Below are 23,487 nucleotides of genomic sequence, written 5' to 3'. Positions count from 1 at the left end.
AACTTGGCGCATGAACCATCTGCCAACATGAAAGATTATTCTTATCGGCGAAGCCATTACTTTGGTGCTATATTTCTGACAGTTACAGCAAGTTTTGCAATTTGTATTAAGTAGCTAATGAAACTAGGTTGGCTGTCACCTGTCTGCACTGGAAACGTTCCCTTAATATTCACATTTTCCGAAGTGGCTTGAACGCTGGTGATAATGGGGATGACAGATTACAATGATAGTGGAATGTCAGCTCTTTGGGGCACATTGATCCAACAAAATGTAAATAGACATTTCTCATCCTGAGGATGAATGCACAGATCCTAGAGCTACTGACAACACGAAACAGTCAGTTGTGATACAGTTCCTGCTCTTTCCTTGAAACGTCTGCATAATTAGCAGAAAGCTATTGAAAGAGCAGTTCTCTCAGTGCCTGACTGTGCCTGCCTCACTAGGGTTTTGGGAAATCATAGCGGGGAAAGTTTGTGATCCCTTTTTCTGAAGAGAGAGGGAAGGAGAAAGAGACTTGCTTCCTCTCCACCCACTCCCTCCCCAGCCCCAGTGAGAGGATGGACAGACAGACAGACAGAAGGAAGGAAAGAGGACATATCACCAGCGATATATGCCAGCAACAGACTGACCACTTGGCTGCCACAACACTGGGGTCACACTGATGCCCAGTAATTTTGGTGGAACTCATACAGCATCCATTTCTACATGTAATTCCATGGACTTTGACCACCACTTTGTGTACCAGCCACTTTAAGTGTTACAGAGGCACAAGACGGGGTGGAGAGGAAAAGTCACAAGAGCCCTGAATAATCCTCATCCCATCCATTTCTGTACAAACACACGTCAGCTTTTCCAGGCTGATGTAGATTGAAAGACTTAAGCTGTACAGAAGCTTTGGTCTATTTGAAACTGATGAGCAAATTCCATTACTGTTCAGTCAAATAACTGCTGTTAATGACAGACGGTTTTTTTTAGGTGTAGAACAGCTCAGTAAGCTTTACTAAGGAAGCAAGAAATAAATTCTGCATTGAAAAAGCCCTCTGAGAGGAATATTGAGTTCATAATTTGGAGTCAGACAAATAAAAAATGGGAAGTATACAACACTGATCCTTACCAAAGAATCAGTTAGATCTTTTCGGTAGACAAACATACGACTGGATGACTCCAAAGATTTTGAGATAGCCAAGTCATTTGGTTGTAGTTCTTGTTTTTCTGTAAAACAGCAAACAAAACATAAAAGTTTCAGAACAGGAGTAAGAGCTACATGTGATAAAAAACGTACAATTATTTGTATTTGTAAAACCACATCAATTTCTTAGAAGGTAACAGCATCAAATTCAGTCCCAGTGGGACCCATCACCTCCCCGCTGTTCAATCACAATAAAGGCAAGATGTCTCTGACAGACTAGAGCACAAAAACTTCCTGCTTCTGCTTTCAACCTGCACTTCACATAGGATAGAATAGAAATAAACCCTTAAATCATCTAGTCCAACCTCCTGTGCCTATAGAACATTTCATTGCAACACAGTGTATCTACTGTAAATGTAGTAATTTTTGTTAGAGCAGAGTGTCTCAGCCTCCAGAGACTGAGCTATTGCATGTCACTGACAGACAAAACCAGGGGTGAAGATGTCAGCAGTAGCCACAGCTCATCAACAGGAAAAGAATTTTAAAGGACACCAACACCATGAAATTCACCCCATGGAGCAGAGCTGAGGAGTCCTTCATAGCTCAGTATTTACAGAAATTCTTCTAGACCCAGAATAATTAATGTGGGAAACATCTAAGTAAAAGAGCAGGACACACCAAACTGATAGCACAAGAGAAACAACTCTTTCTTCTCCACTTCAGAGTACTGGTTTAGCTCTGGGCAATCTTGGGTGCACTGGAGAAAGATATGGGGGAAAATAAAGCAAAACCCAAAACACTGCTTAAAAACTGCCCCAGGAAAACTGTCACTTCCTCAGGGCTCCAAGTAATCCTCTGGAGGCCTGACACATGGTAGACCTGCCAACACCACAAACATGCTGACAGCTACCTTGGACTTTCCATTGCCCATAAGGGAGCAGTAGGAGTAGGACGAGCCTGAGCACCAACCATAATTTCAAATAGTTTGCCCTCTTATCCATGCTCACATTGATAAACAGATACATTGATGCTGAGTTACCATTATATTTTTCAAGGTAATTTTTGAATAAGAGGCTTGCTCATTCATAATTGGAGTACAAAAAAAACCAGTTTTCCAATGCTCATACTGCTGCCCTCCAAGTGAACAGAAGACAAGAGTTCTGAGTCATGCAGATAGCAAAAAAACAAAGCAAAAAAAAAAATAGTGTGGCAGGTTGGTGTTTATTACTCACAGCACAAGAGTCACAGAAGAAAGAGACTGAAATTGTTGCATTTCAAATTAATTCAGGCAACGTGACTAAATAACATTTTAGGGGTTACAATGGTCATGTACAAATGACAGTCCAACTGTACCTTCATTCTAATTACTGTTTTCTGGGAACCAATGTGGTCTAAAGATAATAGTGTGTTTCATTATTTATGAATTGTTGGTTTTCTTTAGCTAAGCAAGCAGTTAGCACCAGATTTATCACTATCAGAGCAAAACTTGCCCTGCTCTTGAACAGGAGAGCAAGACCTGAAAAACAACAGCAGCACAGTGATTTTGCAGTGCTGTGAAATGCACTGGAGGCAAGTCTGGGCACACATGAGGGTAAAAAGAATATGCCTGGACATAATGTAGCCTGGCTGGCCAGGACACCTATGTGTAATGCTCCTGTATGGCTGCTCCATACCAAGGCTTTCAATAGCCAGAGCAGGGCACCAGCTCCCTGCCACCCACTCCAGTGCCCTCAAAAATACAGTTACTCAATTGAGCTCAGCATGGGGGAGAAAAATGTGACCTTCCACTTCTGACTTGAATAAATAAACAGGACAAGACAGCATTTGAGTGTATTTCAATTAACTAGACTGATAAAGAAATAGCAATGAGTGCTATAATTGTAAAGATGCATCTTTTGTCTCAGGGGATCAACATCAGCTAATGTTAGCTGAGATTATGGCCAGGATATTCTACACTCTTACTCCTTTTTATAGATACAGCTTCACATTTCTATGTACCTACTTAAACTGCTTCTGAAAGACACCACAATGAGCAAGACAATATGACCAATGAGACTGAGACCTGCCAAACACCAAAGAAAATCTTGGGGGTTTGTCTGGTCCCTAGTATCAGCTCATGATCAGTCTAGTCTTCCTTAAAAAAGACAATAAGCCCTTTTGTTCAACAAACACTAAAACAACAGGCAAAAGATGTCAGTTGTAAGCAAGACTGCTTACAAAATATTACTGAGATTGCTCTCAGCATCTCAACTATGAAAATCTATGTCTTCCTCCTTTCTGCTGGATAATATTTGTTACTCATGCTGTAAATGAGGAAACAGACAGGCATAGACTATTTGCTATTCCCTTCCATATTTTTAAAGCAAACCATGATCATTGCCTTCAAAATTAATTTAAAGTCCAAAGTAGGAGATTCATCTGTGGGGAAAATATAAAACCTTGCAATACTGCTAGAGACAGAGTTCTTTACACTCCCTTTCCCAGCCAGCAGATGCGTATCCCACGGTACCCAAGAATGAGCTGTTGCCATGGAAACAACTCTCTGGGAAGGAGTTCCTCATTGTTCCTCATGGTCATCCAGCTGTGGGCCCATACAGAAACAGCTGCATCCTCACATCAGAAAATATGAGCTCTTCCTTATGTGATGCACTAAAAAGTAATTAATCAGAGGAAGTTATTTACCACCAGAGAACGCGACAGTCACCAGTGCCAACTCCTCCTCCGGGTACTGGATCTTTTCTGCCACGATCTTCAGTATCTCCTGAGCTGAAGTGGATACTTGAGCTTTCACACTGACATAGGAGTGCTCTGTTATATACACACGGCAGAAAACTGCACAAAGGAAGAAAGACATGCTCAGCAGACCCGACCACGGCAATGCATCAGCTGTGTGGCTGCTGCAGCTGCAGGAAGGACAGTTGCTGCACCCTGACACACAGGGACATGAAACCAAGCATAAACATCACCATTTTTCCCCTTCCCACCTCCTCTCCCTGGGAAATGAGAGAGGCAAACAAATGGAAACCTAGACTCCCACAGCAATATCTATTGAAGACCTCTCACTGTGAGGATTTGTCACAGACAACCTCTACCACTGACTACCTTCTTTGCAAACCCAGCTGTCACCATCTTTTCTCCCTTCCTTTTCAGTTCAGATAAATCAGTGTCCTTTCAGTACATTTCATATCTGCTGCAGAAATGATTTTGGACCCCCACTTCCACCTGGAATAGGAGGCTTAGCAAGAACAGCGCTCCCCAGTACTCAACCACTCCCGATAGCTTATCTGTCTACACATCTAAACTACTGGCATTGCTGGAGTACTTTAGCAGCAGCAGAGGCTGCTCAAACAGCAATGCAATTAATTCTGATAATTCTTTTCCTGAATCACTAGCAGCACACATAGAAGAGATTGGTTTGGAGAAAATCTCTGGGCTCATCACTTCCACTGAGGTCCATGAGTTGGTTTGGCTCTGAGAGGGAGATTCCCAGCAGTAACATGGTGATCAGCTCAGCTGATGTTTTTTTCTGCTGCAAAAGGAAAGCACTCTCTATCTTGCCAGAATTTTAGGTTTACACATCTTGCCAAATTTGCTGTAGCTAGTTCTTTGAAATTCAGCTACCATACTTAAAGAGGAAGAAACAGAGCTGCAGACTTGCATAAATATTTCAAAAATTACAACATCTACTAATCAGAATCATCACAGATCTTGGTTTCATACTCACTTCAGTGCTTAATTAAACTTTCAGTTTCCTTCTACTCTAGCAGTTCTTATTGCAGACAGTCTGCTACCATGCCAGTATAGGATAAAACTTTTCTTCTCCAGAAATGCTGCATTTTTTAAAATTATTTTTATTAACAGATCTATGCAGCAATAGCTCTTTGCTTGTCCTACAAATCTTCATGGCTTCAGGGTACTTTCATTAACAGAAGCCATGCCAGAAGCACTTAAGAACTCTATCCCCAAAAATCTTCTTTTTTTCTGTTGTAGTAAAACAAAAATGAAGATGAGAATGAAGGAGGAACTTAACACTGAGCCTTGGGGAAGAAAAGTCATTCGATTTTATAATTCTCTTTTAGCCTGTCTCTGACGACAGACAGTAAATTGGATGCTCATCCTACAGCAGAATCTCTCTTCTGAGTGGATACAACTCATCTAGACAGAGACATCAAATTGCACTTTAAATTACTAGGTAGAAAAATAAATTCTAAAAAATCTGACAGGAATATTTGAACTCCTATGCAGAGAGAGACACAACTTGCTTACAGTGAATTTGTTTGAAAATGTTCTTCTCTTTTTTGATTTGCAGAGGGACAATGACAGCAATGTTAATTTATAAAAGGTCTATTGATCTATCCTTTCTTTAACATTGAACTAAATCAATGCACAGGTCAGGTCCTCGAGCACAACCACCCTCACACCTTTCCAAAGTCCTATCTGTGGTATCTATTGGGATGGACCATGCCATCTTTTTCAGAAGCCTATGCTGCTCCCCTGTGAGAAGGAGGGAATGCGAGTGGGAGGAAGAGGCGATGGACTGCAAGCCCCCCTGGTAATGATTTCATTAGGGGATAAAATGCCTCTGGTCAAGTGGCATGGTGCAGCTTGGACAGACCCATCCTCCACAAGCCCCATCAGTGAGACAGCACTCCACCACACAGGCCTGGACATCCAACCTCAGCATCTGTCTCTCCCTTCTCCAACTTCATGTTTCCTATTTCATTCCTTCACTCCCATCATAGTCCATGGCTCATGAACTCAAGGACTGTGACAAAAGCAATTTAACCAGTCACAACTGGCTTTGTTGGGCCCTGCCTTTCTTGTCCCCACAGTCATGTGGTCTGTCCCCTCTCTGGAGCCAGTACACTCTCCTTCCCAATCACCCCAAAGCTGTGTCCAGCTTAAGAAGAATGACTGTGGGGGTTCTCATCCAGAAATAACATTTTTAGAAGCAGCCTTGATAACATAAACCTCAAAACCCCCTATATCTGAAACAGATATAGGGGGTTTTGAGGTTTAAGTTATCAAGGCAAAAAGAGAATTGTATATCAGCAGCACGCACTGTACAGGAAGAATTGGCATTGAAGGAGCTCAGTTTTTATTCTGTCACAAATGAGCACTAAAAATATACTGACTTCAAGTGAACTTCCGGAGTTTTGTTCCTAGTAAGAAACAAAGATAAACTGTCAAAGGGTGAGACTGCCAGGTAGGAGGTCCTTCTGCTTGTTCCCTGCTCATGTACACAGTGTTCTCCTCTCTGCCTCCTTCCTCACACAGGCATTACAGGAGGGTGACAGCCTCACTGTGTTATAGTATTAGTAGTGATGAAGGGAAATGGCTGACATTAAAGTGAAGTGGCACCTTGCACTCCAAGTGGAGATGTTTTCAAGGAGAGAAGGAACTAAGGCATGTTCCCAGAGTTAGTAGGCCAGTCCTGGCCCATTACATGTGACAGGCTTATACATTCACCTTTCACAACCACGATATAGGTCAAGGGACCAAGAGCATGAAATGGAGCAGAAATAATGGCAGCCTGGACGGGCTGCCAGCAAGCCTGGGAGGCACACAGCTCTGGAACAGGGGAGTTGGAGGAATCAGACTGAGCAAAGCCCCCTTAGAGATACCACGGCACTGTTGAAACACTGCAAAGCAGAAGGCAGGAAGTTAAACTTACACAGCCATAATATTTCTTCTTTTGTGTCCCTAAGGTCCAGCAGAAAAGCTGTATGTCAGTTTAAAAATATTTACATTGAGGCCCTTGAGAAACAATTTCAAAGTTTTTGAGTTTTTCCTCCACTTTTTCATTTATACTCACTCTCTTCTGTTTCGTTCACGGTTCCTCTGTGCTGCAGCCAGTTCTCCTTTACACTGAACTGGTGGAAAAAGGTTTTATTCTGTGAGGGAGTGGGAAAGAAAGAAAGAAAAAAAAACACAACAGTGACTTTTTGCATCCTTGGCCTTTACAAAGCAGTAATTCACAGATCACAGCATTCAACCCATATGTCTGGCCAAAAGGTTCCTGTATAGGAAATCTACCCACCCTTTCTTGGACCAGTAAATTGGGAGTTGCCTTACTAAATAATGACCAAGGTGGAGATTTTGCAGGAAGCAGGATGTGCTAAGGCTAAGCAGCCAACACGATTCAAGATTTTCTGTAGTCACGTTCAAAGCCTGTTTCTTATACACTTATTCTTATATATGTTTCTCATGTACCAACCAGCCTACTTAGAAATATCACTACAATCTCGTGTTCTGCCTTCCACATTTTTGCAGTAACATTTTAAGCTTATTACACACTTCAGCCTCAGTGCGGTAAAATTGATGAGTACAGCAATTCACCTCTGAGAAGTGTGTACACCTACTCTGGCTCCATCTTCTTCCTTCAGTTAAATGGACAGATTCATGTTCCTCTCTTTTTCTCTGTCCCTGTCACAACAAATCTGCCCTTTGCTCTGTTTACTTGACATCCATGTCAATGGATATGTGACAGTGCCTGAGCTCAGACTGGTTTGCCCAGGTTGCCACATCTCTCCAGCTTACACTCCTGGGCCTCTCCTGAATTTAGACATCTCAAAGCATCTCTTTAAGATGCTAATATTGTCACAGCCACTGCAGGTTAGCTCACACAGCTGATGTACAGGAGGCACTGACAGGAGAAAAGTTCCTTAAGCAGCATTGCAGGTCTAACCTCACTGATGTGCCCTGTCATGTTTTTGGCCACCAGTCACTTTCAGTTAAGAAGCCAAGAAAAGAGAGGGAAGTGGGCAAAGGGGAAGAAAGTGATATGGTAAGTTATCTAGCAATCAGTAACAATTAGGTTGGCATTACCTTTCGATGAGGTGAATACTCATCTACAGTGCTGAAACAAAAAGGAAAATCCAAATTATTCTTTCCAGCCAAAGCTTAGGAAAAGGAAGTTTTAGCTATTTTACAAAGTTTACTACAAAGTTTACAACATCAGAAAGTTTTTAACACTAAATGGTCACTGCAGAAAGGCTGCAGACTTCCTTCAGGATATATTAAAGGCACCTGGCTCAGCCAGAAAGGTTTTTTTGACTTGCACAACTGATGTAGTGAAAAGCAGTGCTGTCAGCCCATGAGTGTTGGAGGAGACAAACACAGCTCAGGCCCCCAAAGTAAGCGGTCAGGGTCACCCTCAAGGACACAGCTCCCTCCACTTCCACGGCCAAACTATGGAAACAAACTCCTTTGTCGTAAAAACCTAGCACAGAAATATCTTTTATAAATACCATAATTATTAGTAAAATAATAACCCTGAGATGACTATTCCAAGATATTAGCTTGCAGTACTGCCGACTGCAGAGAGAATGAGAATGAAGGTACCATCTGAAGCCACAGACTGTAGCTTCTGAGGGAATTTTTGCCAGCTTCTCCACAAAGATTTGCTTTTCTTGAGAGTAAGCCCAAATAAAATTGATGAAAGTGAAGCCCAACAAACATCAGAGAAAACGGAATAATCTAGCTTTAGTTTAAAAAAGAGATGATTTGTAAAAATGAATATGTTACTTGTATCACTCATCACTTGACTGAATTACAGCAAGATGGTGACAAAAATAAATTACAGTCTAAATAAAAGGAGACTTGATCACAAATATAATCAATACTTACTGACGGCGATGCATCCCAAGTATCTTCTGAAATTCTTTCAGGTCCTTCTCAAGAATGGGATATTCATACACATCATCTAACACATTTCTGTATATTGTCTACAAAATAAAACAAAATGAAACAAAAAAGATTGTGCAAATGTCTGACAATTCAAACATAAATCTAAGGCATCACATCAGCAATCTAAATCAATTCAGGCACTAGCCTACTAAAATAACTTTCATCATTACATTTATGCAAAACCCATAAGGAGAGAACATTCCTGTTTAAACTTCCAACTAGCGAATATTCAGCTTGTCTTTGTAGAAACACTCTTAGTACTGTCACCAAGTGAGAGTCCAAAATGTTTATCCTCTTTTCTCTACAAATGGGAAAATTTAAAACACCATTTGTGGCTGTTATACAAAATCTGGGTTAGGTCAGAAGAACATATTCTGAAGCAACACAACACACCACACCATCTTCACTTACCCAAATTGATAACAAACAGGTTCCTTGAATTAAGAATTTTAAAACAGCAAATGTTCTACATCACCTTTCCTCACATTTGCATACATTTTAAACTGAGTTGATGTCTTCCACAAACTCCCAGAAATCTGTTAGTTATAAACTAATAGATAAATAAACCTAACTTCTAATTTTGGGGGAAGGTATTGTCATGATTGAAATTGTAGGAAGTATTTTCTCTACACTTTTTCAGAATTTGCACACAGATCCTTCTCTTTCCCTTCTAAGAAAATGAGGAATATGTATGAGCTGAGTCATCAGGTTTGCTATGGCCCAATTAACACTCCTACATTCACAGGTTTCTGCATGAATGATTTTAGGCTACAATCTTATACGTTGTTTTTGCATGTATAACTGAAACCATTGTTAACGTTACTGCTGTTTAATATTGCACAGAAGCTTCAAGAAGAGAAATTGTGTGACAGTGCACAGTCACACCTCCATGGCCCTTAGGAAGATCGCCATCTGCATATAAAGAGTCTCATCAGGAAAAGTGGAAGATCTGCAAAGTCTCCTAAAATACTCTCATCTTTAACTAACAGGGAAAAAAATATATATTTTAAAAAAAGATCAACTACCAGATGGATGTTGGTCAGCAACAATGGGCTATTTCCAAATTTACAAGGGAATTACAAGAGCTTTTGGAATTCATACAGAAATATCAGAAGATCTTTGCTAGCAAGTAGGGACAAAATTTTATTTATTAAAAGACATAAATTTGTGCTGCTCTACATGTGCATTCAGCAAAACACTGTGGAATACAATTTCACTCCTCAATCATAGTAGCATCTCTTACAGAGACCTGAGAACTCTTAGTCCATGATCCTCTGGATACCAACCACAGATCCTGTTCTGAGAGACAGTGTGTCCAAGGAATCTCCACATCTTTGTAGTTTTATTTTTTATCTTTCTAACTTTTCCCATTTTCTAGAGATCATGGGATTTCCATAAGTTTCATACGTTAATGTTTTTGACACTGAAAGTATTGATAATAAAGGTTTTCTGTTCAAACTGACTGTCTTTAAGACATTTAAGGAAGACACATACAAATAATTTTATATTATAGATTTCATGGAGAAAACGTAAGTATGAAAAAATATGTTTTATAGAGTTTTCTGCTGTGGCTTTTTAGACATAGCAAGTAATTAAACAGTGCTGAAGTGCAACAGAAAGTGTTTCAATACCTTTAAAAATTGCTTTAAATGCTCATCTTCATGTAACCAGTCTTTGTAGAGAGAAGTCCACTGAGATACCAAATGTAAGACTTTCCGCTTCCTACAAGACACATCAGACTCATCTTCTTTCCCTTGGTGGTTCTTAGCACAATAGGTGCAGTAGGTTAAGGAATGAATAATAAGGTGTCATATAAACCTAAAAATTAGCTGATGGCAAACACTTTGCAATCATCTCATTGAAAGATTTTTTTCAGTACATTACTCAGTTTTAAATGTTTTATCCTGTCTGGAGATTTAGGAATTTCATCAACTTTTTGGAATGAAATTCTCAGTAATAGACATACCAAATAATCCTCCGTGCCAACATGATTTTTCTTCATTACAGATTAGAGAGGTGATTCTATAAAAGTAAAATCAATTCAAAAGGAATTACAAAACGTTGAGTCATATCTTTTCTGCAGAACTGAGAGTGAACCTTTGTCCTGCACACCATGGCTACGTGAATGTCTGTGGGAAGGAGGGCAATGCATCGTTAACAATAACAAAAAACTCAGGCAAAAGAAGTCAGTTTCTTTCTGCCTGCACAAACTACAGTATCTGCAGAAATAACACTATTAAAATAAAAAAAAGAGTGAACAACTATTTCTACCATTGTTCTCTATTCACAAAGCAGAAACATCAAACAACAGACAATACCCACTTGTACATTGTCCCTATCCCTTCGTTGTTCTTTCTATTAAGAGGTAAAAAGATGATGTTTTCACCTCAAAACATAAAGAAGGGGGAAAAATAAAAGCAAAGAAAGTTTATTTCATAGCCTGAAGTTTATTTAAGCAATGCTCCATAGCTTGTGGAAATAATTGGAAATGCATGAAAATAATTCTTTTATCTCAGAATGAGTTAAGATTTATATCCTGTATCTCATGAAAAAATGATTGTAAAATGCTTATTCTTCACTTTTTTTCTTTGTAGGTATTCTAAGAATTAACATAACTTGGAGAGGTTTTAACCCAACTTTAAATGTTACCTCTTCACAGTTATAAATGCTTATTTATCTTTAAACAAAAACAAAAATTGCATTGTTGCTACGAGTTAGGCATCTGCTTCAATACAGGTTTATTCTGAGGCAGCTTTATCTTTGTAGATTTGACTTCAGAGAAGGAATTTTCTGTTTATTGATTCCTCAGTTATGCAAATTCTAAATGTTTTTGTAAGTAAACGTGTGTGAGTGTGTGTGTGTGTGTGTATACCTCGTTACAGGCACGAGCCAATTAGGGAAACTCATATCCAAATTTGGATTTAATGTTTCCAGTTTGAATCTCTTCATCCTCAATCCATTTGAGTTAAGAATACAATATAATCTAAACTTTGGGAAGCTATAGATTTGAGCCAAATTCCAAGTATCATAAACCTTACGAAAACTAGGCTGGAGAAAAAGAGACTTTGAAAGATCAGCTAAATCCACCCTAACTAGCCCACCTTAAGAGAGGCTCAAGCATACCACCGGAATATATTTTCTGATTTCTTCTTCTTAATACTCTCCAATACAAAAGATTCTACTGTCTCACACATTTTCCACTCCACCATTTATTTTCTTAAGCAAAAAAAAAAATCCAAAGTACTTCCTAGTATCTAACATGAAAATGTCTTACAGCAATTTATTCTCACTGCCTTTTGTCCCATCTGGCACCGATATGGGAACAGATTCTTCTGTTCCTCTTTAAGTACCTGAAAGACTGTCCCATTTATATATAGATTCCCTTTTTTCAGTAAAACAATCCTGATTCTTTCACATCTTCTTTGTAGGTCTTTTTTGTAGAATACTGGTAATTTCCATTGGTCTCTTCTGAAGTTTTTCCAGTTTGTTCATGCATTTCCTGGGCTATGATGCCAAAATCTCAAGTGTAGTCTATTTTCTAAGCATAGCATAGTAAATATTTGACAATTTTTCTCTTTTCTCACCAATTTTTCAGGCAACCTCAAAATAATCATGCAGGATTATTTCAATTTCAATAATATGCAAAGAACAAAACCAGGCATGCAATTTTGATATAAGGCTCAAAAATAGCTAAAACTAGGAGAAAGTGTGTGACCCCTGCGACTACAACATTCAGTAAAAGGATATTGCCTCAGAAGTGCCTGGCACAAGTCATCGGTCGTCATGAAGACTGTGTACGTGAGCAGGAAGTCATCCAGGAGAGTTTCTGCAGAGGAAGACAAAAAAAAGCCCAAGGCACAATACATTAGTGAGATCAGAAAGAAAGTATCTATTCCTGCTACTTTAATTGGGAACCCTAAAAAAAAAAAAAAAAAAAAAAAAAAAAGTCCAAAGAATACAGAATATATGAAACTAAGTTTCAAAAAGTTAACAATATGTTGCCACTGCAGAGGTCCATCGCTTCATTTAACAAGCACATTCTCAGCTCCCAAAGCCCCAACAGGCACAGGTATGCACAAATAAGTCACAGTTCAGGGATCAGTAAGAAAGAGTCCTTATCGCAAACACCACCATCCCAGTTAGCTGAGCTGCACATGAAGCAACCTTTCCATACACTAACTTGTTCTGGAAATTCAGAAGAACAGCTTTTAGTAGTAGGAGAGAGAAAACTGATTGCCATGTAATGTGGTCAACATCTATGCACAGTAGTTGAGAACCATGAAGTAAATATGCGCAAATCTTTAGCTGGTTAGTCTTGTGGGCATCACTGTAAGTGCTGACAAGTTTACTCTAAGGTTCATTTAATTACATTTGGAAGGCTTGTTTCTTCACTGGGTTTCTATCATTGAGTCTAAAGGTACTTGCTAACAGACCATCCCTACACACTGTAGCTGTAAGCACCTCAGATTGTCAGGATGAACAGCCAGTTTGGATCTCAGTGTATATCTTTCTCATTCCTGATTCCCATGTCACACTATTTTTAGGATTTTTCCAAGCCTTTACCGCACACAGCACGAAGCTGAAAGCACTGGGTTTGGTCTAGGATGGCAGGGTGCAGGGGTAATCTCATGGTAGTCTTCAACAACCCAGTGGCAGAGTGGAGATAAGATCAAGCCAGTTTTTCCTGGAGATGTGCTTCAAAATGACAAGGGGCAACCATCAGAGATGGCAATAAATTGAAATTTGTCTAGATCAAGGGATTTCCTCTTTTCCTTCTGTGAGGAGGGTCAACCATTGCGACAGGTTACCTGCACAATTTCCAACATCAGTATATACAGGGCTTGCCTGTGCAAATCTCCAAGCATCTTGGTCTTACTGGACCTGCTTCCAGCACAAGTTGGACCCAATGCTTTCACAGATCCCTTCCAACTGAAATTATACAATTTTGAAACAAATTTGCTTCCAATTTTAGTAAACTACTCATATATGATGCATGGTGTAGGAGTGAATCTGTACCTGGTTCACACAATAAAATCTTTTCTGCAAACAGACAGTTATATTGGTCTTTTTAACAACAAATTAAAAATGGTTTTGTTTGGTTTTTTGGTTTTATTTTTTTCTTCCCCAAATGGTAAGATTTTCAAGTTTTGAGGGGCTCCTGTTCACTGTATTTCTTTTAATTTCAGCAAACACACTGTGTTCCTTTACACAAGAGAATAGGTTTGCTTTTCCATACAAGAATAGAAACATGGACAGAGGCTAAACAATAACAGAAGTGATTCTAGTTATATTGCAGGGCAAAAACACTTTACCAGTATAACTAGTTGGTACTAGTTAGCACCAGTTATATTCAGTTGTGATTTAACTGGTGGATTTACAATCACAAACACTAAGGGTCAAACCACACCTCACATAAGACAGACAAGGATGATGCCTGATTTCTGTATCCTGATTTATTTACTATTTGTTTGTGATCTTTTCCAGTCCAAGCTAGTGCTTGTGTAGGAGCATGCAATCAAGGGCATCCCAGCAGCTTTTCATGCTAAGGCTGCAATTTCACAATAATTTAGACCAATTTCCATTACAGCTGCCTTGGATCTCCTTGTCAGCAAATTATTGATCCTATAGCTGTGATGCAGGATGGCAATAAGAATTCATCCATACATCATTCAAAGACAGATATCATGTGGATATCACAGGGATGGATAGCTAATGACATACGACCCTGTGAGCATGGGATTCAAAATAACTCCACCGACTTCGAAAAATTAAAATAAATCTATCTAGATCAATGCATTTAACGTAGCTGGTCTAGAAAGAGTCCTGAACTAAAGACACATAGTAAAACCCCCTTGCACACAGAAACAAAACAATTAAATTCTTTATATTTCACCAACATTGTTAAAAATGGTGGAAACTATTATCTTTGCATAAAAAGGGTATTTTGTCTCAGTAAATGAAAAGACATGGTGAACAGCTTGTTCTCTATCTGAAAGGTCATCTATTCATTCTGTTGCACGTCTTTTGGATGATACAATGCAACTATTAAAGTTGGAGGTTTCACAAACATTTATTTGGAAACAGCTCAGCTTGGAGTCAACAACTACATTTTAGTTCTTCCTTGAACCCTGTGACTGAGCAGTGATCCTCACAAAGTCAGAGACATTTACGGCAGATTATTTCCCTAATTTGCTACTCTATGTAGGTGATATCTGAGTTTCAGCAATACACAGCCATGTGTTCAGAAAAGAAATTAAGTCCTAGTTGAAGCAAAACTGCAATGCTTACCAATGAACTTCTGCAATTGTTTGAAATAGTATATGACTCAATCATACTAACAGGTGTTCAAAAAACAACTTATACAGTTTATTTTTATTACCTAATTATCTGTTTTCCAGATATCTATCTTCAATTCTTGAATTCATCCAGCATCCCTAAGTGTGGTGATGGAAAGAAAGGCTGGTTTTGCTATAATTTGAGGTTTGGGTTTTTTTTTCTTAAACTTCTCACAAGAACTATGCTACAGACAATATTAAGGCAATTCTCTCAAAAAAATAGTGAAGGGAAGCCTAACATTTTGTTCAGATAATTTACAATTGTTTTTAAGCCCTCTATTCATCTCCCTCTCTCATGCTCAGTCATACATCCTTCCATTCACAACTTCTTGTTTCTAACAAAACAAGCTATATCACTCAGCTGACTTGAAGTTGCACACATGTGTACACAGTGGTTTCTCTGATCTTCTAAATGCAGAGGAAATGCTAAAAAGAAAAGTTCATAAATTATGTTTCCCATAGCTTGTATATAGGATAAATTTCTTCAAATTGCCTCTAAACTTGTTTAGAAATTTAAACCCTAAAGGAATGTTCTGAACAAAAAAAGTCTGGATTATACATGTGGTCCATTAATAGCATCACTCATCCGTTAAATTACTTTAACAAGTAAGCAATGAAAGTGCTTTTGCTAGATTAAATATCTATTACCAGACGTCACCTAAAGACTTTACGGTAATATTCGTATTTTTTAATGCCTGCACTAGCTCGTGGGTATTTCCCTCAAGTCCTACTGTTCACTGTAACTATCTTCTGTATTTTCTTCCTAAATGCCCTGTAATTTAAAATCATGCCACAATGGCTTTTCATACCATAGCAGGAACACAAAACCTAAGGGTGTACTAATCTTTCAAAAATAATTTGCTCAAAACAAACAACTGCACACTTGTCAGACACTTTTGGACACTAATATGTGTCCGCAAATTATAATTTCTGTTCTTAATCTATGGAGAGAAAGGGCAACCATGAGAGGATTTATTCACAGCACATTATTCATTCTGTTACTAATGGTCACTAAGAGCAGTAAATTTGAGTGAGGAAGGGCTCTAAATGCACAAGTTGAGCTGACAATTATAAACAAAAGTCTTTCTGTGCTTTTTTCTGTTTAGTCAAAGTTGATTTAAGAGTTAAAAAAAAGGCAATTCCAGACAAATCATTAATAATTTACAGTCCACCATAAGGCCACTCAGAATGGCAGTGAAATGTATACCTCTGCTTTTAAATTTTACACTGTGTTCCAGTTTCTGCCTAAATTTGTGACCATTTTTCTTATAATTCCCATAGAAAAAGTTTTTCTGGGATTTGTAGCAAACAGGGAGAATGAAATGAACAGTAATTGTTTCCTTTCCTACTGGAAGGAAAGTCCTCATGCAAAAGCGTGTGATGCTATAGTACTTTTTTTTTTTTAAATTTCTCTTCTTCATGATTTTTTTATATAATCTTTTTCTTCTAGCCATCAATCTAACTTTTCCTTGTTCCTCACAATTTTCCTTTATTTTGGCTAAGCAATTATTACGAAGTATGCAGTTAACTTGCAGCTATGGAATATTTCATTTCAAAAACAATTTCAAGCATTTTAAAGCTTCGTTAAGACATGCAACAGAACCAGCATGTATGTCCAATGGGCTCCTGGTCTTGCAGTTCTTTGGGGGCAGCCTTAGGCAGTAATCTCACCACACCAATTGAGTGTGAGTTCCACAGGCATAAAAATAATAAAAAAGCAGGCACTGTGCTTGTTTGTTATTAAATAATCAATTCACACCAGCTTCTGCTGAGACAGTTTCTTCCAGGCTGCGTGTCCTCTTCTTTCCCCAAGTGAAATAAAGCATCTGGACACCAGCTTTGCCAGGAGCAGTTAGTACTGCTCATCCCACTTTTCTGTGATGTACAAATTCTTCTGCAAGACACATTCAGGGTGGCTGAGGGATGAAAACAGCGGTATATAGATATGGGATGTTCTCATGAGTGTGAAATATCCAGGGAACATCTGCTTTCAGCTGGTAACTAAAGGACTCAGCAATACATCTACATGAGAAGTTGCAACTGTATTGCATTTATGGAGTGATGATAGTCAATAGCAACAATGGTGTATTTGGGGGGAAGGAGGATCTAGGGTCCCAGAGGCATTAAATGGTAATATATTTGGATGAACAACACATCATATGATCCCATCCACTTAAAAAAAAAATAAAATCAAGAGGATTCCCTGCTGCTTTTCAGGTGCCCACTTACCCCTCTAACCTGATCACACCCTTTCTCTCTGAGAAAACAACTGTACAAATACCAACTCAAGGTGATGGTGCAATTGTAAATGCCAGGAGGAAAGGATGGGTTTCCTACATGGGTTTACACACCAAATATTATTTTCCAATAGTTTCTTTTCTCCTTTCTTCACCCACTTCTCTAGGCAGGGTATCAATTACTAAGGCTTAGGACAGAAATTAATACAGATCTGGAAATAGAAGTTGTCCATGGCACACATTTAACAAATCAGGACAGGTGGTACACTTCATGGTGTTGCCATGTCCAACACCTACAACCTCTTCTCAAAATGCGCATTTTCTTAAACTACCACAGTGGTAAAAGGCATCAGTGGAGCAGCCTCACATGAATAAATTGTAATGTAAACGTGAAAAGAGACTCAGTTTAAAGGAAATGTCTTTGTCAAATGGACTAAAAGTAAAATTCTTTTGATTAAATAAGTATATTTGAGGACAGCTTTAAAAAGAAAATATTTTAAAAGCTATCACATAGAATGAGTAAAGAAGGAAAAGCAGGGAAATATTCCAGTGTTACAGATAGATACACCTCTCTAACTATTCACACAGCAATTTGTATGTCCAGATATTATTTACTAACATGCATGTGCATCAACCAGCACCTTTAGACCATCAGCTAGATGGTAAATCAACAACTAAATCAATACTTCATATACATTTACATTACAGACACATCCAACAGCTCAGACTATAGTCAGAATATACCTATTGCTAATATTAGACTCACTGTCCAGCTATGCCAGATATAATTATTCCTAATGCCTGAGTCATTAATCCCTTTATACCCACAAGAAGAGATAACTTGAAGACAAATTCCAGTTTGTCCTGGTTTTCTGATCACACTATTACATCCTGAATAGTTTTTAGTTTGCTGCTTCTCAATGGCTAACAACAAAAATCCAACAAACAAACAAACAAAAAACCAAACAGAAAACCAAACCTGCTGAAAAATAAGTCTTCTCACTCTCAGTGACAAACTGTGACTGCTCAAATGACAAGAACCATTCTCTTTTTCGTTTACAGAGCAACATTTCAGATACTGTTCTTTCCACTCTATAGCATTTCTGTTTCCATGTTCTTTCCGGTACATGCTTATTTAATTATTAAGGAAAAAAATAAAGCTATGCAAAACAAGGCAATGGAAAGGATTTAAAATATGCAACATATTGAGTTTTTTGCTTACAATTGTGTGGTTTATAAAAGGTAATTTCCCCTATACAGAGGACTATAAGCATATAGACTCCATGCATATAGACTCCATTCCTTTATCTGCAGATTGTCTCTCACGTACTGTTAGTTGGGAAGAGAGTACTGATAGTGCAATTTGTTAAACTGCAAAGAAAAATAAGTAATCTTGGGTTTGTTCCTTTTTTTTTTTTTTTTAAAACTTACCACCATTCTGAGCCCAAATCTCTTCGACTTTGCACAGTACAAATCCATTGTGAATGGCTGTGCAAGAATTACAGAAAGATTTGAGGGTTTTTCAGGCTTGTATTCCACACTAAATCGGATTATAAGAAAATATAGATAAAGCACTGGAATGCAAGTCTTTTTCCACTTTATGCAATGTAGTGATTCAGCTTTCTCCAAGGATTTGCTGGTGGAGGCCAAACATGTGTGGAGATTGAAGGGAAAACAAAACAAAACAAAACAAACAAACAAAAACACAAACAAACAAAAAAGAGAGAATTAAACTGAGTAAAAGGATGGAAACTCATGCACTGAATTAAAAATTAAAAAGTCTCTGCTTTCCAAGCCAAGGAAATCACTAAATGCCCTTCCTGCTCAATTTACCTTTCAGAAATATAACAAATAGGAGTAGATCATAAGATCTTCTTCATCCTGAAGCATGTTAGAACCTGAGTATAAGGTACTGACAGCATGTAGGAACTCCAGCAGCACGAAATATGAATGGGGGCTACACAGGCATTTTTCAAACATCAATGAAACTCTGAGCTTTGTTTTGTGTGACAATGAGGTCTCTTTGCTGTTTGGGGGGGATATTTTTGACAAAGATGAAGAGGGAAATAAATGTATTTTAGACAACATACAATAAATTCTAAAACCCTTTAGCTATGCTATTTCCCATTTGTGATTACGGCAAAGATGATGAGATGACCATATGGTCAGGTCCTGACATCCCCTTATGTTAATACACTTACCAGTATTAGCCAGAGTTACAAATTTAATAATCACCAACAACCTCAAAATTTGTTCTCTTCATCATCCTTACCTTGCAGGACCAGCCATTTCTTTCTATTTTGTGAGGCTCATCCTTCAGAGTATATTTGAGGGAAGAAAACCCAAACAGCTAAACCAACTGAATCCTTTGGAATTTTTTTCTTCCTATCTATGACTGAAAGCTGGGATCAATAATACTAATGCACCTCTGACCTCATTGCACATATTGGAATTTTTTTTTTTTTTTTAAAGAAAATATTCACTGATGGGGTTAGCAACACCACACTGATCAGAAATAGTTAAAACTTGCACGTCTCACAATCATCAAGAAAAGCAGCCCTATGAGATGGGGTTACAGTTGGGCAAACAGATAGATGAGCTCCCTGTGCCTGAGTAAAATGGATGTTGATTGCTTACTATTCTATAGGGAATAAACATTTTTGCTATTTTAAATATTCAGTCACTAATATTTGAATATTAGTTCAAATTAAACAAAATGAGGTCTACAGCAAAGCGTTTTCAAGGTTTTCAGCCTCTCGGTGCTGAAGGTTTGTAGGCTCGATAAATTCTTGTCACACCTCTTACTCCTTTCTGCAAAACGAGAAAAATTATAACCACACCTCAAGGCAGACAATGCTACACGCAGATTCTTTGTGTGGTTTGGTTGACATAATACTATGCAATGCTCTGAAACCTTTCAGCAATGCAAACACAGGTCCTGTGAGTTCTAATTGTAATCAGAAAACTGCTTGTTCTGCAGAAACGGAAAAACGATTTGATGGCAACTCTTTTTAAAGATAGGAGTTTCTCAATAATCTGTAATTTCACAGCAATTTACTAAAAATGTCAGGATATCTCGGAGTACAAACAGTAAATGCAAATTGCTATCATTACTATCTGATCTAGCAAGATATTGCTCTTGTCTGAGAGGGTGCTGAGTGGTCCCAGACCTCCCTTGCATTTAGCAGATAGCAATGGTGCTCAGGACCTTGCAGGATTAGCCCTTAATTCAAAATCAAATCTTCTAATAGTGCTATGCCACCATGGACACAGCATGAAGCAAAAAATGAAAATGATGCTGAGAAAGAAAGGTCAATGAAAAAAAAGAACATCGATATATAATTTGCTGCTAATGTATTAAAACAATTATAGTAGTTATGTCACCTAACCACCAAAGCACTGAGAAATCAATGCACAAAGGACTAAAGAGCAAGCCATTTATTTCTGGCATTAGGTTAGAAAATGAAAATACATAAGGGCAAGATATTTAACTTGTACAACCACATTTTTTATTAGAGGACAAAAGTCAGAACTAGGAATAATTTCTAAGGTCATCTCCCAGAAATTTCTGGCAGCTTTTTAACATCTGCAAAATGAATCAAACACATTCTGTCTGGTAAGGTCAAAGATCCTCCTAAAGTTGCATTCCAGTTGCTGCTATCACATGTATTGGAGCAGTTTCTTATTTTGTTTAAGGGACAGAAAGCCCTGAAGCCACAGGCAGAGAGCAAATGTCAAACTTGTCCAGCTTTAATGAGACACTAATTTTTCCACATAGAAATGTGAAGCTCCCTTTTTCCTCCAGGTAGGAGGGAGACCTGGTGATTAATGTGCAGCTATAATGGCTGGGGTTACTTGAAATTATTGAACAAATCCTCTACGCCTTACACATTTCGAAGCATTAGAAAATGTTGCCTATAGCAGTCACCCTAAGATATTGACAATTTTTGTTAAAAAGTGCCTTTGACTGTTACACTCAAGCTTTCCATGCAGTAAAACTTGACAGCAAATGGAGGTATTTTAATGCACATGTGAAATGTGAAGTCCTCACACAAGTCTTGCTGCAGAAGGCAATCACTCCTTGTTCACATCAGGCACCTCCCAAAGTACTTTAGGAGAAAAAACCATCCTCTCTTTCCATCGATTGTTTAAAATAAGCCAGCCAGACCAGGATTGCCTGTAGCAGCAGGACAGAGGATAAAAGATTTAATGGTTCCCTTTCATCCTTCTGCCTGTAGTCCAGCTGCCTTAGCACAGCATGCTGTGATCTGCCCTCATGGGTTTGTACCTCCAGCCTGCACACTGCCTGGCACCCCAGGCAATAGTGTGGCTCAGTGAAAGTTACAGGAGCAAGTGCAAGGCAAGCTTCTACTTTTCTGCTTCTGTCTTGCACCTGAACATCTTTGCAAGCTCCTCCCCAAGCACCCAAAGAGATGCAGTCTCTCTAGCCCAGTGGCACAAGTTCCAGGTGCCACTGAGAGCTGTCACTGCCTCCATGCCTCCTTTTGGTGCCTGAAGGCAGCACAGCACACAGACAGCGACAGCAGTGCACAGAAAGGGACTGTATCATCTGTCCCCTCTGCCACTGCAAGCCTGGCCCTACCAAATGGGTACTCTAAGGTGCCCATGGCTGCTCAAGTTTTTTTGCCAGCTGCACCAGCTCAGCAGGCATTTGAGTCAAAAGGAAACTTTAAAATTAGACATTCAACTTTCAGAAAGTTAACACCAAGGAGCATTTAATCTTTATTCTTTTTGTCTTTGTTGTCCAACACTTATGTGGCATTTAAGAATAGCCAAGTTTCAAATTCAGTATGTCCTTCTCATTGCTGAATGGAAAATCCGCTCCTAGGAAACAGTAATCTTCAAATCTAATATTACATATAAACATAAAAAATCAACACATCTTCAAAAAAAGATTGTGAGTTCATAATTTCAGGGTTATCAAAGTGAGATGCTTTAAAACAGCCTGTCTTTCAGAGACATTTCTGAGAACATGAACCCAAATTTTCTGTTAGCAACCCGAAAGTAATATACATATACATATATATATGACTATTAGCCCCAACATTTTTAACTTCAGTACCTAGTGATAGGCTTCAAAATCCACTGTATTTGGACACTATCCAGTCCAGCAGATTATGAATATGCTGTAGTCAGTACAGTGACCAGAATACATTCCATGCTGGTACATGACATGGATAAAGGACAGGTCAAACTACACATGGCAACACACCATCCAGAGCTGTGCAGGTCAGGTACAATGCCTCAACTTCAGTGTGCAGTGTTATCCCCATCACCTGCTGCTAACTGCTTTCCATACCGACCAGAGGGACTGGTCCTTTAGGGGAACAGAAATGTACAGATCTGCATTGTATATTTTTTAAAAGTGTTTAGCAAGAAGCTTTAATCTATTATTTTCCCCCTACAAAGCAGCAAGGGGAAATTTCTTTGTGCTTTAGCCCAGGGAAAAAGATATAAGGAGAATCTTGCTTGCCCCTGGGAGCCAAATTATCATAAATATGCTAAGCAGTGCAAGCTCCCCAACATGTGGCACTAGAACATGTGCAATAAACATCACAGCATCTCTTCAGGGAAGCCTAGCACAACAAAACCTCCACTAACAAAACGCTCTTGGCTTCTGTAGATTTGGCAGAACCGTCTATAAAGGGAATGATGGCATTTTCATCTGAGCAAGAACTGTTGGATTTGGTCCAAATGTCTATAGAAGACGGGAAAAGCATTCACTAGACTAAAGAACAGACCGCACACTTCATCCAGCACATGAAAGGTCAAGTGATGGGATATTTTTGGTGTATTGGGTCACACACACTAGGTTAGGGTCTTGCATATACACAGCTGTGGCCCGCTGTCATGTAACCTCCTAAGCAGAGAGTCACCTGCCAGTATCTTCTGACACGTGGAGGCAAAAGGCCCAGCAAAGATGCTGTATGGCTGCCATGTGTTACAGGCCCTGCTGGGCAGGGAGCCATGGGGAAGGAGGGAATACATCTTGCAAACCCACAGGAGACCCAGACAGACATTAGCATACTGCAGTGTCCCTGCTGCACTGCAGGATGCCACTTCCAGCATTTTGCCC

General features: G+C 38.9%; 1 protein-coding gene across 3 annotated transcripts in view; it reads right to left on the bottom strand.

The window, feature by feature from the left end:
- Window positions 1–23,487, bottom strand: part of RAPGEF5 (Rap guanine nucleotide exchange factor 5) — a 216,632-nt gene that overhangs the window by 24,088 nt on the left and 169,057 nt on the right. For all 3 annotated transcript variants that reach the window (XM_050329335.1, XM_050329328.1, XM_050329339.1), the window contains 7 exons: window positions 12,566–12,644; window positions 10,450–10,594; window positions 8,759–8,856; window positions 7,958–7,988; window positions 6,945–7,023; window positions 3,812–3,961; window positions 1,115–1,212 (listed from right to left, as the gene is read on the bottom strand). In XM_050329335.1, coding sequence (XP_050185292.1) covers window positions 1,115–1,212; window positions 3,812–3,961; window positions 6,945–7,023; window positions 7,958–7,988; window positions 8,759–8,856; window positions 10,450–10,594; window positions 12,566–12,644 — 680 coding nt within the window. The remainder of the gene's footprint in view (window positions 1–1,114; window positions 1,213–3,811; window positions 3,962–6,944; window positions 7,024–7,957; window positions 7,989–8,758; window positions 8,857–10,449; window positions 10,595–12,565; window positions 12,645–23,487) is intronic.

This window comes from Myiozetetes cayanensis, unplaced genomic scaffold (genome assembly GCF_022539395.1).
Source record: "Myiozetetes cayanensis isolate MyiCay16 unplaced genomic scaffold, myiCay2020 scf1, whole genome shotgun sequence".
Taxonomy (NCBI): domain Eukaryota; kingdom Metazoa; phylum Chordata; class Aves; order Passeriformes; family Tyrannidae; genus Myiozetetes; species Myiozetetes cayanensis.
This window is presented reverse-complemented; position numbering and strand designations above follow the sequence as displayed.